The following is a 13040-nucleotide window of genomic DNA, read 5'->3' on the forward strand; positions in this document are numbered from 1 at the left end:
GCACCCCATATGTGCACCCCTCAAGCTGCTCCCAGTGACAGAAATGAAGGCATCTCACTCATAGACATAGCTGCCAAGTTCTCCCTTTTTTAAAGGCAAATTCCCTTATGCTGAATAGGCTTCCTCGCGAGAAAAGGGAAAACTTGGCAGCTAAGCTCATAGAAACACAAAGGTTCAGGGGTCCCACAGTAGAAAGTGGGAAATTCATTGTTTGGCTGTATTTATCGTAGTGTCACTGGAGTTGTTTTACTGAAGTTTTTAAGACAATGAACAACATTTATTTCAAAGAAACTTTTTTTGACTTCCAGCCCAATGTAGTTTTGTATGTCCATAAATTATAACACCGTTGTTGCACATATGTTGATTTTTTAAAAAATCAAATTAAAAACATGTGTGTCTAAATGTGTAATGTTTAATGTGAAAAGTGAACAGATTTGACTTAGCACTTCTCAGCACATGCCAAAACATTCCAATAGTATTAATTCACCAAGCACTTGGCAGTAAGGAAGGGCTTGTAATTGAAAAAGGCCACCCTTTAATTTTCAAGTGATAAACCTGCAAACATTGCTTTCAATTGATAACTGCTGGACATATTTTTTTCCTCCTTAGCTTTTATGCCAGGAACAGGATGCCATTGCATTGATGTGGATAATGGCAGAAGAACACACTGAAGCAGACTTTGGTTGGTGACCTGTTGACTGAAATCAGCTTAGAGAATTGGACATTGGACATACTTCCCTCCCCACCCACCCCAGGGTCCTCTGCTATGCTTTATTATAAGATAACCCTTTTACTATTTTATTCATTTATTTGTTTATATGTTGAAGGGCAGATGGGGATCATCAACTGGTGACTGGGAGTGGCCACCGAGACCACATAATACCAGTCTTGAAAGACATACATTGGCTCCCAGTACGTTTCCGAGCACAATTCAAAGTGTTGGTGGTGACCTTTAAAGTCCTAGATGGCCTTGGTCCAGAATACCTGAAGGAGTGTCTCCACCCCCATCATTCTGCCCGGAGACTGAGGTCCAGTGCCAAGGGCCTTCTGACGGTTCCCTCGTAGGGTTTCCAGACTCAATAGAGGACAGGACTTCTGTGCCTTTAGTTGCCCTGCTCTCTTTTGAGTCTGGAAACCTTAAAGAGAAACCAGCAGACCCTTTGCTTGGAAATTAAACAAAGGGTCTGCTGGTTTCTCTTTAAGGTTTCCAGGCTCAAAAGAGAGTAGGGCAATTAAAGGCACAGAAGTCCTGTCCTCTATTGAGTCTGGCAACCCTATTCCCTCACTGTGAGAAGCCAAGTTACAGGGAACCAGGCAGAGGGCCTACTCAGTAGTGGCACCTGCCCTGTGAAACGCCCTCCCACCAGATGTCAAAGAGAAAAACAACTACAGTGGTGCCTCGCAAGACGAATTTAATTCGTTCTGCGAGTCAATTCGTTTTGCGAAAAATTCGTATTGCAAATCGCGGTTTCCCATAGGAACGCATTAATTAAATTTCAATGCATTCCTATGGGACACCGTGATTCGCAAGATGAGTTTTTCGCAAAAACGAATTCGTCTTGAAAAATTCATCTTGCAGGGCATTCGTCTTGCGAAGTATCACTGTACCAGACTTTTAGAAGACATCTGAAGGCAGCCCTGTTTAGGGAAGCTTTTAATGTTTAATAGACTGTTGTATTTTAATATTTTGTTGGAAGATGCCCAGAGTGGCTGGGGAAACCCAGCCAGATGGGCGGGGTATAAATAATAAATTGTTGTTGTTGTTGTTAACCTGGGAAGGTGGGCCATCTAGGAGAAGGAAAATTCTGATCCTAAACCTCCATTCCCTTGTGGGGTATCTTCGGGAGAAGAAAAGGCTAAGGAGTAAATCCCACACAAATCTGGAGTGGAGTCCCTAAGATGGCTGAATGGTGTCTTGTACGCCTCCTTCTGGCAACTCCCGCAGCCAAGCTGGTGTCAGACATATTGCTCTGCTTTCCTCTGTGTTGTGACGTGGGGTTTGTGATTTCAGCTCTCTTGACATAATATGCTGGAGACAGTTCTCTAGTAACACTTCTTTATTAAAGTAAACAAGACTGAGGTCTGAGGAGAGCAAAGCTACATTTATAGGGACAGGGGACTAGCTAGAAAGGGATCCATTTTGGAGGGAACAATATCAGGCAATCACAGTGCTGCCTTTTGGAGGAAACCAATAAGACAGAGGATCCAAATACAGCAGCTTAAATGAACCAATAGTAGCTGTACCCTCTGGAACCAAAAGGCAGTTACTTTTTCCTAATGCAAATACAGACAATAATAATACAGATATAAAATCCTTTGACTCAATACACAACACTCTGGACCACATCATCAAGGCTGAAAGGGAGGTCTTGTCATCTACGCAGCCCAGGACCTCCATACACAATGCCCAGGCTTGCGCCCCGGGGAAGAAATATGGCCTGGTTGTCTTGGCCCTGGTGGCTAGAAAGTCTTCCTGTCAACATCCCAGTTTGGGACGGTAGCTTTCAGAGAGGTGGCTTGTCAGGGATCAGTTCCAACAGCATTCTTCTGCACTAAGGAGGAATTGAATGACACACTTCCTTCGCCTGCATCCTTCTGCCCTCTTCCCATGGGGTTTCTATAAACACATGCTTCCCACATATGATGAGCATGAGGCTGACTCCAGATGGCAAGGGGGATGGGAATCTCTTCCCTGGGGGTTCTGAGCTGGGAGTTTATTCTTGCTAGCAAAGTTATGGGTGCTGCCAGGAGCTTTGTTTTGCTCAACATAGCCTCACTGGTTGCCACCTGGAAAGTACATAATTGCCAAAGTTTTTATTATCTGGCTTGGAAAACAAACAAGAGAGGAACTCTTGAAGCACGCCATGTCCTAAGTTCATCACAAGTTGGCTTTTATAACAGATCCAGTGGTGTCTTTTTTCGATGGCTACAATTGGTGGCTTAAAACAGGGGACCGGGCTACAAGCTCAAGTGTAGAGACTGGAAGCCAACTTTAATGCACACCTCTGAATGATACATATGTGTGATGAGAAAAGAAGAGGAGGAGGAGGAGGAGGAGGAGGAGGAGGAGGAGGAGGAGGAGGAGTTTGGATTTGATATCCCGCATTATCACTACCCAAAGGAGTCTCAAAGCGGCTAACATTTTCCTTTCCCTTCCTCCCCCACAACAAACACTCTGTGAGGTGGGTGGGGCTGAGAGATTTCAAAGAAGTATGACTAGCTGCATGTGGAGGAGCGGAGACGCGAACCCAGTTCCCCAGATTATGAGTCTACCGCTCTTAACCACTACACCACACTGGAAATAGAGGAAAGAATCTCTCTATTTCATATGCTGTGATCAGTTACCATTGGAATTTTGGAAGCTTGACCATTCAGAACATCTGAGGTGTGGCAGTTAATAGATTGGGTGGTCCGTAAAAGCGGTATCAGCAGTTAAATTTTGCTGAGACAAAGGGCATAGAAATGAAAATGTGTATGCAATACTGTGAGTGTCTGAGTGCCCAGATTCCTCACCCCCCCCCATCAGCATGAATCACCCTTATTGCAAATTAGTGTTTCTTGCTTTGCATGACAACACGTCTTCTAAGAGCAATGAGTCTGTGTAATAGGATTATATCACAACATTATATAAGGTTATTGCTTTGGAATCCCATTTATATGGGACAGGCAGTTCTGATCAGACTGCAGGACTCGCTCTGTGAAGGAAAGCATGAAGCAATCAGATCAGAAAATAAGCTATGCAGGGGCTTCCATTTTTCCATGTTCCATCAGTAGTGAAATGCCAGCGTAATCTAATTCATTGACTGTCTTCTGATTCAAATTATTTTCCATGGGCAGCATGGACCAGTTTTGGGCGGGCCAGACAGAAAGGATGACTCATGTTTGCAGGAACAGAAGAGTTATAAGCAGTGCTCAGCTTTGTTTATTTATAATATGAATATCCCATTGTTCTTTCCTCAGGATCCTCAGGGTGCCAACAGTTAATATGCCACACTTTCAAATAACTAAGATTTAACTGAGCCTCTTAGGCTTGCCAAACAGATGATTGGCTGTTCGAATCTGCGCAACAGGGTGAGCTCCCGTTGCTCTGTCCCAGCTCCTGCCAACCTAGCAGTTTGAAAGCACACCAGTGCAAGTAGATAAATAGGTACTGCTGTGGCGGGAAGGTAAATGGCATTTCTGTGCACTGTGGCTTCCCTCACGGTGTCCCGTTGTGCCAGAAGCGGTTTAGTCCTGCTGGCCACGTGACCCGGAAAGCCGTCTGCGGACAAACGCCGGCTCCCTCGGCCTGAAAGCGAGATGAGTGCCTGCAACCTCATAGTCGCCTTTGACTGGACTTAACCGTCCAGGGGTCCTTTGCCTTTGCCTTTTACCTATTTCATAAGCAACTACGGGATAAACACAGGATAGATTGTGGCTAACATTGTGTGTACACTGTTTCCCAAATCATCAGTGGGAGCACACTGGATGCAGAGTAAACAAGAGTGTGTGCACAACCATTGATTCTTGGACAGAAAACATGTAATAGGATAATAGGATCTTCACCATGGTAACATGCATTGTTGTGCTATATTGTGCCATGTTGCAACACCAGATAGATTCTACCTCTAGCTGAGTGCAGAAAAGTAATGACTCAGGAGTGCCTTAGTGTGAAAACAAACCCAGGAGACAAGGACTGCTGTCATTATCCAGAATACAGACCTGAACCAGTTTCTTCATGTGCACTGCCCAGCATCCGATTCAATGAGACCCAAGACTTTGGAATGGTGTGTCCAGGCTTAGTATGGACAGCAAAGGGAACAGCAATGTGCAACCATTGTTCACACATTCCTTGGCTTCATAATGCTGTTGTTGTTGTTTTTCTAACAAGGGAACACATGGCACCTCACCTTAACTCTTTGGCATGTTCATTGTGATCAAAAAAATCCTGAAGGACACCTCCTTGCCAATTTTCTGACTAGCTATGGTAACTTGCTGGAATCTTATGTGCTATGTTCATTCCAAAAGAGTTAGTGCAACAGTTTTGAATGCTTCCATATGTGAGTGATTTCAAAGGCTTAACACACACACACACACACACACACACACACACACACACACACACACATTGCCAGTGCAATTTAAGCTCCCTTTCTAAGGCATGACACAAAGCAAATATAGCAATTTGAAAAAGAGGGGAGATGATCGGAGACTATAATCATGAACAGCTGTGCTATTCAGCGCTTCAGATCAAGGGTGGGTGGCTAATTTATGAATTTGTCATCATCGAAATATAAAACAAAGTTAGGAGTTGTCTGTTGATAAGTGACTTAGAACCAGATTTGTCATACACATGGTCCTCAGGGCTCTCAAGCTTCTTGTTCATCACCTGTACTTTTTCTACATGGTTGATATAATAACCATGCCAATTAAAATAGCACTCAAACTGTCAAGGGCATACATTTAATTTTTTTTTTTTTGAGAGAGAGTCTGTGCTCTTAATTGTGTCTCTTCTAATCTTCCTAGCTCCCAGGTCAAAATCTGACGATGTGTACAGGCCTTTGGCTTCTGGCTCTCAAAGGAGCTGAATAATCTGTTCCAGAAAATGGTCTGAAAGCACTTCTGCTTTCTGAACCACTGAAACCACTGAAAGCACATCTACTACTGAACCTGCACAGGTCTGAATGCAAAGTTGCCTTGATGGTGGCTGTTCTTTAGATGGAAATTATTCAGAGGGAAAACAGATTTTGATGGTCTGGAATGGGAAGGCTCTCCCCACTAATGGACTCCCCTTTTATCATAAGGGTCCACACCAATGTCATTGATGGCTTATTCATACTTCCTTCCATGCAATCTCTCACGCGGAAAGTCTGATTTTGCATTCTATGTCACAAACAAGGGTGAGGGTCACCGAGGGCTAATACCGTAATGCAACACAAGCAAGACTGATGCCTTACTCCATCAAAATGAAAGGTCAGGTCAAGCATTCTCCTATTGCAGATCTTTTAATTATTGCTAGAACGCTCTTCTGGCTGTAACACAAATAATGCAGTATTGTTTCTATGGTGTTATAGCACTGTGGCACAGTAACAAATTAACATTATACCAGCATGGTATTCCAATGCTTTACCTCTCTTTCACAAAGGAAAATAAAAAGGAAGAAATGTGTTTTAACTATAATTGCATGTTTGCTTATGCCATGGGGATCGTAAAATGGAACCTACCACAAGAGTGATTATGTGCTGAATTTCAAAAGGCTGCTCAAGTAGCTTGGGCATCTCACTTTCTCATCTGCAGCAGCTATGTTATAACTATTGGTGTTGATGGGATAAAGTGAAATGTACAAAGAGTTCTGCCAAATGCTTGATGGAAGGGCATACCCTCCAACATTTCTAATGAAAATAGGGACATCCCATTCCATAATGATAATTTTACTATTTATACCCCACACATCTTGCTGGATTGTCCCATCCACTCTGGGCAGCTTCCAGCATATATAAAAGCATAATAAACCATTTTTGAAACTTCCCAATTCCCCGCAGAAGGCTTGGGGGTTGGATAACTCCATACCCTTCAGCATTTCTCCAAAGAAAATAGGGACATCCTAAGGAAAAGCGGGACATTCCGGGATCCAATCAGAAACCGGGACGGCTCCTCTAAATCAGGAACAGCCCTGGAAAATAGGGACACTTGGAGGGTCTGATATAGTACCGTTACTGTAACATCTACTACACTGGTTGCTAGAGCACTTCCGGACCCAATTTAAGGTGCTTTCAAAACCCTAAAATCTGATTTGGGCTATTTAAAGGACTATACCCATATAGTCCTGTCCACCCTCTAAAATCTGCAACATAGAGCTATGCCTGAGGCCTCCTTTATTGCTCTCCTGCTAAATAAGGGAGATCCGAGAGAGCACAAGCTAGGGGGCTTATTCTGTGGTGGCCCCATGTGTCTTGAACCCCCCCCCCCATTTGACATCTGGAAGCCCAGAAAAACTCCAATTTTTTAAGAAATCTGTTTCAGGTGGCTTTTATTGTTCAGCTGCTGTGATCTTTTTCAGCTGATTTCATGAACAATGTGTTACAGAAAGGTGGAGAAAACACCTGCCTAAGACCCTCGGGGATGTGCTGGCATTCGGCACAAGAACAGACAGTGCAGTGCTAGATGAACTAGAGGTATGATTCGTGTCCTTCTGTCCCAAGCGAAAAACTACCCCTTACAAAATTTGTACTACCGTAGAACAAACCAAAATACAATCCTGACATCTAGTGGGCAGAACAATAACTTGTCAAACTAGTCAGCTGGCGGTTGAGCACACCCATCAATGAGGATTTAATGTACAGTAATTGACATCCAGGGGGGATTTCCAAAATTTGTCTTGGATCTTTGTCCTGGATCTTAGGCAAGTCAATCAAAAAATTGTGGGTTTGGGGGCATTTTTGTAAAATAAATAAATAAATTGGAGTCTTCCTTAAAAAAAAGCTCGTTCGGGGTGTCCTGGTTTTTACTTATTGAAATATGGCAACCCTACAATGATAAATTGACTTTATGGGATAACCTGATTGAAGTTAGGGAGGCAAACATTATTATGGAAGAAACCCCTTGAATGCCAGTGTTGAGCTTTTAAATGCCTTTTTGTTTTCTTTGTTAGCACAAAATAAGAGTCAAGTAAGGAAGATAATGGAACTCGGCTCTTATGAGGCAGTGGTTCTCAAAGGGTGCCATGCTGGTGTGGTAGGAAACAATGGCAAGTGTGGCGGGAAGATTCAAGGTCAATAAAAGAAACATTTCAGTGTAGCGCAGCATAGTATCGTATCGAAATATATCTATTTTTTAATCTTTTCAAAATGAGAGCAAGAGCATCAAGTGATGCTGAGGACAATCTCCTCCTATAAATGAGATTACCCAGCAAAAGCAAGCTCACGCCTCTCATTGAGTTTGTATACATATACATACATACATACATACATACATACATACATACAGGGCTGGATTTAGGTTTGATGAGGCCCTAAACTACTGAAGGTAATGGGGCCCTTTATATATCCAGCTGTCCTTTGTCAGCAACAAATTGTCACCATCTTTTATGTTGTATATATGCTATATGGTAATTTATGGACCTAATACAGTAGATATCTAAAGTCATTTGCACATAACAAAATATGTATTTTATCAAAGTAATTGTTGAACTGAAATACAATTAAGAAGAAGTATATTAATAGTGAAATACAATGAAGAAGTATATTAATAGTAGAATAATTATTAAGCTCCAACTGTATACAGTATAGGTTTTATTTTATTTGTTTTTTATCTTAGATTTGAAAATGTACATCCAGTTGTTGTTTTCCTTTAAAAAAATTTGGGGGGGGCCCAAAAGAGTGGGGCCTTAAGGCTATAGCTTGTTTAGCTTATAAGTAAATCCGGCACTGCATACGTAAGTTACATACTTGTTGTACAAAACGCGCTGCGGCGTGAGATTTTTATTCTGAAAGTGTGGCCCGGAGAAAAAAGTTTGAAGAACCCTAGATTAGGGTGTCAGACTAAGGATTGGGAAACACCAGGGTTCAAATTCCACCCAGGCACGCACTCCCAGCAGTGAGGCAGTGAGAGATTTTACTTTCTTGGGCTCCATGATCACTGCAGATGGTGACAGCAGTTATAGGGTGGCAATGACCAGGGCCAGAATAATCCTGGTCAGGCCACGCAGGCCCTAAGAGCAAGAGGAACTCCATTTTGTATATTCAATTCTAAATCTCTCTGTCTCTGATAGAAAGCAAACAGGCACAGCATGTTTGTACATCTAATGCAAAGATCTAACCACACACAGCACTTCTATGAAATTCTAGCTACACCACACTTTGTTCCTTTGTTCCATCCTGTCTAGCATAAACCACAAGAGCACATCCTGTATAAGCTTTGTAACTTACATGGGGGTGGGGGTGGGTAAATTTTGTTATAAAAGCACTCTGTGTATGCCCATGGGTCGGGCAGAAGAAGAAACTCATTCTCACTGCCACAATTTATTGCAATTGTCTGACAATTCTAATAAATGTTTTAATAAATCTGTTTTATAATATGTACAACTGCCTGAGATTTCGTCTGGTCAATTTGGGAAGCCAGTCATCCACCTTACATTGTCACGAAATTATAAGACGCCTGCTTCTTGGGAGAAAAGCAATGACAAACCCAGACAGCATCTTAAAAAGCAGAGACATCACCTTGACGACAAAGGTCCGTATAGTTAAAACTATGGTTTTCCCAGTAGTGATGTATGGAAGTGAGAGCTGGACCATAAAGAAGGCTGATCGTCGAAGAATTGATGCTTTTGAATTATGGTGCTGGAGGAGACTCTTGAGAGTCCCATGGACTGCAAGAAGATCAAACCTATCCATTCTTAAGGAAATCAGCCCTGAGTGCTCACTGGAAGGACAGATCGTGAAGCTGAGGCTCCAATACTTTGGCCACCTCATGAGAAGAGAAGACTCCCTGGAAAAGACCCTGATGCTGGGAAAGATGGAGGGCACAAGGAGAAGGGGACGACAGAGGACGAGATGGTTGGACAGTGATTCTCGAAGCTACGAACATGAGTTTGACCAAACTGCGGGAGGCAGTGGAAGACAGGAGTGCCTGGCGTGCTATGGTCCATGGGGTCACGAAGAGTCGGACACGACTAAACGACTAAACAACAACGCACTCCCAGCCTAGCCTTACCTCACAGGGTTGTTGTGAGGATCCAAAGTGGAGGGAAAGATCCATGTTGCCATGGACGCCCTGAGCTCCTTGGAGGCATCAATGGGCATCAATGTAAATAATGATAATGTGCTCTTCTCTTTCACATGGGGGGATTAAGATTTTTATTGAAAGCGGTTCTCCATGTGATTGCTACTTGTCTGTGGAACCTGGGCCTTTGGAACTGAACGAGCTCCCGGCGGCGACGATGACGACAACGACAACAAGCAGCGCTTGGCCGCTTCCCGCGTTTCCGTGGCAACCGCGAGCGTCCGCTGCACCCCAGCGCGCCTGCGCGGGTCTCTCTCGCGCGCGCGCCCCGGAAACACTTACGGCGGAAGTAGGCGATGGAAGCGCTGCTCGGACAGAGGCGGAGGCGGGTAGGTCTCCCGTTCGCCTCGGGGGTGGGAAGGTAGGATGTAAAGGAAAGGGGTTGCTGAGCGAGGGGTCGTGCTGGGGGTGGGGTGGGGCGGCAAAGCATGTGTCCCCACACACCTGTGTCCCCTGCATCGAGGATGGGGGTGGGATAATGTGCGTGGAAGCAGCAGGGAGCGTCCGCCGCCCCTTCTTCTGCTTCTTCCTCTTCTGTTTCTTTTTTCTGCTCCTCTCCCCTCCTCTCCCCTTTCTGGAGGGGTTATTTGCACGGAATTGTGAAGCTGCGGCTGCTCTATAGGTGGCCATTTCCCCCGTCGTCGTTACATACTAACCGTACATATTTCTTTCACAAGCTTGCGTCTCCAGCTGTTGTTGGATTACATCTCCCATCATCCCTGGTCCAAAAGCAGCTAGAGACCCAAGCTTGGGAAACACTGATCTAATTAAATGAAATGCAGATAAACTTAATATCAGTGCTTTTTTTCTTTCTAAAAAAATGTATAGGGGGTTCTCTCATTTTCTTGTTCGTATTGAAATACTGCCCCTCAAGGATTGGTGGGAGTTGTAGTCCAACAACAGTTGCTGGAGACCCAAGTTTGAGAAGTCTATTAATTGCGCCTACATCTTTAGCTGCTCTTCTTTTTCATCAGTAAGCCACCTCAATGACCGGTGTATATGTGCAGGGAAACCCCAGATTCCTATCCCAGTCAACTCCCGTTCAACCTCCATTTAGATTTTATTTTCCTATTTTTGACAAGTACATAGAATTTAAATAGAATGCCTTATCTATTTTGCAATAAGTGCTTTTCCTCTTCTTTCACCAATTCTAGAGTGCCTTAAACATGGACACAGGAAACTGACAGTGCTCTTCTGCGCCCATTTCCAAAAACATCACTTTTGGATGTTGTCATTGGGCTTCAGTCATGATGGTAAGATTTTTCTCTCTTCTACTGTCAGATTCTGGTTTATGAAATGCGTGCTTGGGACAGGGGAGAATAAATTAACTGCATCTTCTCTTTTTAATATTTATAATTGGAATCAAAACACTGTGCTATAAGGCGTGTTCAGACCTTGGTCAAATTAAACCATGGTGTTTTAGACCAAGGATGCTACATCTGAACCAGTTCAGGGATTTTTCAAGATGATAGTGAAATGTGGATAGTGAACAGAGGAGCCAGATGTGCAGCGACAACCTTTCTTAAGATCTTTCTTGAGGCTCCTCTCTTTTCTAGTGAACACTTGCTAGCAAGATGGCGTGAAAGGGTTATTTGCTGATTGTTGTTCAGTAGATTATACAGGCAGTGACCCATTTGCGCAGGGTGTTACATTCTGGACTGCCATGTGCTTTGACCACACTGCCCTGTTCCTCCCCTTTTTGTGACTTTTGGGGTCTCTTGGATTCAGGCCAATGCACATGTGCACGGTTGCACACATTTTGGACAAGTGTAAAATGGCCATTGTCTGTATAGCATATGTGTGAGTGCTATTGACATGTCTGTTTGCCTCTGTTAGTCACTATACTAATAGAGTATAGTCTTGGATGGATGAAATAAAAAAGCAAGATGCAAATCTGATGGAAAGCTACTTTTAAGTGCTGTTACTAGTTAGTGACAAGTGATGAAAAGCCAAGAACAGCCCATTTCTTCACCAACTTTTCCAGTATTGCCTGAGATTATTAATACAAATACAGTGGTGCCTCGCTAGACGAAATTAATTCGTTCCACGGGTCTTTTCTTATAGCGAAAAATTCGTCTAGCGAATCCCATAGGAACGCATGGAAAAAATTTTGATTTTTTTTTTTTTGCCCATAGGAACGCATTAATTGAATTTCAATGCATTCCTATGGGAAACCGCGATTCGCTAGACAATTTTTTCGTAAAACGCAATTTTCTAGCGAGGTAACCTCCGCTCGAAAAATCCTTTCGTTAAGTGGAAATTTCGTTAAGCAGGGCATTCGTTAAGCGAGGCACCACTGTACAGTATTTGCATTTTTGTGACTATGGTTTAAGATTATTTTCTTTATCTTGTACTAACAAGCTTTATAGAGCACATGCAGTTGTGTATCTTACTATAATTAAAAAAACATATGGTACTTTCTTCAAAGTTCTCTAATCCAGGAAGTGAATTCTTAATTGTGATTAAGCATTAATGTTAACACCAATGTTAATTGTGGATTAGGCTACCCAGGCTTCCTGTTTAACCCTGATTTGAAATTAGCGCTAGTTCTGTCTTGAAACCATAGTTTCAAAACATAGTTCAATAAGAGTCTTGTTCAGCTGTAACCATAATTAACAACAGTTCTGACATGCTTAACTGCTAAAGGAAAAACTGGAGAATTTGCTGTCAAGGTGGGAGAGAGCAGCCTGCTCATATGTCTGCATCAGACTATAATGTAGGCATTGCCAGTTATACAACTGCTTTGAGGTAGCCGCTGCTGTCAAAAACCACAATGTAAGCAAACTTGTACTTGTCTCAGATATTGTCTTAATTGTCTGTGACTGGATGATTGTTGATAACATATTGCTTGCACTCAGGTCCTAATTATATTTACTCAGAAGTCTAATTTTAATGAGATTTGCTTCTAGGTAACTACACTATTAAATAAGGTTTTTGTAATAATTGGTCAAAACACTTTATCTGCTGTAAAAAAGATAGAATTAATAAATATTATATGATACTAGCAGTGTTCGAAATTAGCCAGGGGCCAGGTGCATTTTACACCTGAATATTGACCCCTTGTGACCAAGTGAAGATGCCTGGGTGCCAGAATGGCGTCTGGCATCTCCACCATCTGGAAGGATCATCGATTAGTGACTGTTTTCACACACTAATACCCCATCCTGTAGAATTCTGTCCGTTCTATTTTATCTGCACAATCAGAATGAATTTCCGGAACCAAAAAGTTGTATTGAAAAATATGATTTTGGAGCCACCTTTCCCCAAAATGGCAACTAGGC

General features: G+C 42.9%; 1 protein-coding gene across 18 annotated transcripts in view; it reads left to right on the top strand.

Moving 5' to 3' along the window:
• Nucleotides 1–10039: 10039 nt before the first annotated feature.
• Nucleotides 10040–13040, top strand: part of SUPT20H (SPT20 homolog, SAGA complex component) — a 31664-nt gene continuing 28663 nt past the window's right edge. For all 18 annotated transcript variants that reach the window (XM_060268924.2, XM_060268925.2, XM_060268926.2 and 15 more), the window contains exons 1-2: nt 10040–10088; nt 10914–11012. In XM_060268924.2, the coding sequence (XP_060124907.1) occupies nt 11007–11012 (6 nt within the window). In that variant the 5' untranslated portion in view covers nt 10040–10088; nt 10914–11006. The remainder of the gene's footprint in view (nt 10089–10913; nt 11013–13040) is intronic.

Source organism: Zootoca vivipara, chromosome 15 (genome assembly GCF_965207765.1).
Source record: "Zootoca vivipara chromosome 15, rZooViv2.hap1.1, whole genome shotgun sequence".
NCBI lineage: Eukaryota > Metazoa > Chordata > Lepidosauria > Squamata > Lacertidae > Zootoca > Zootoca vivipara.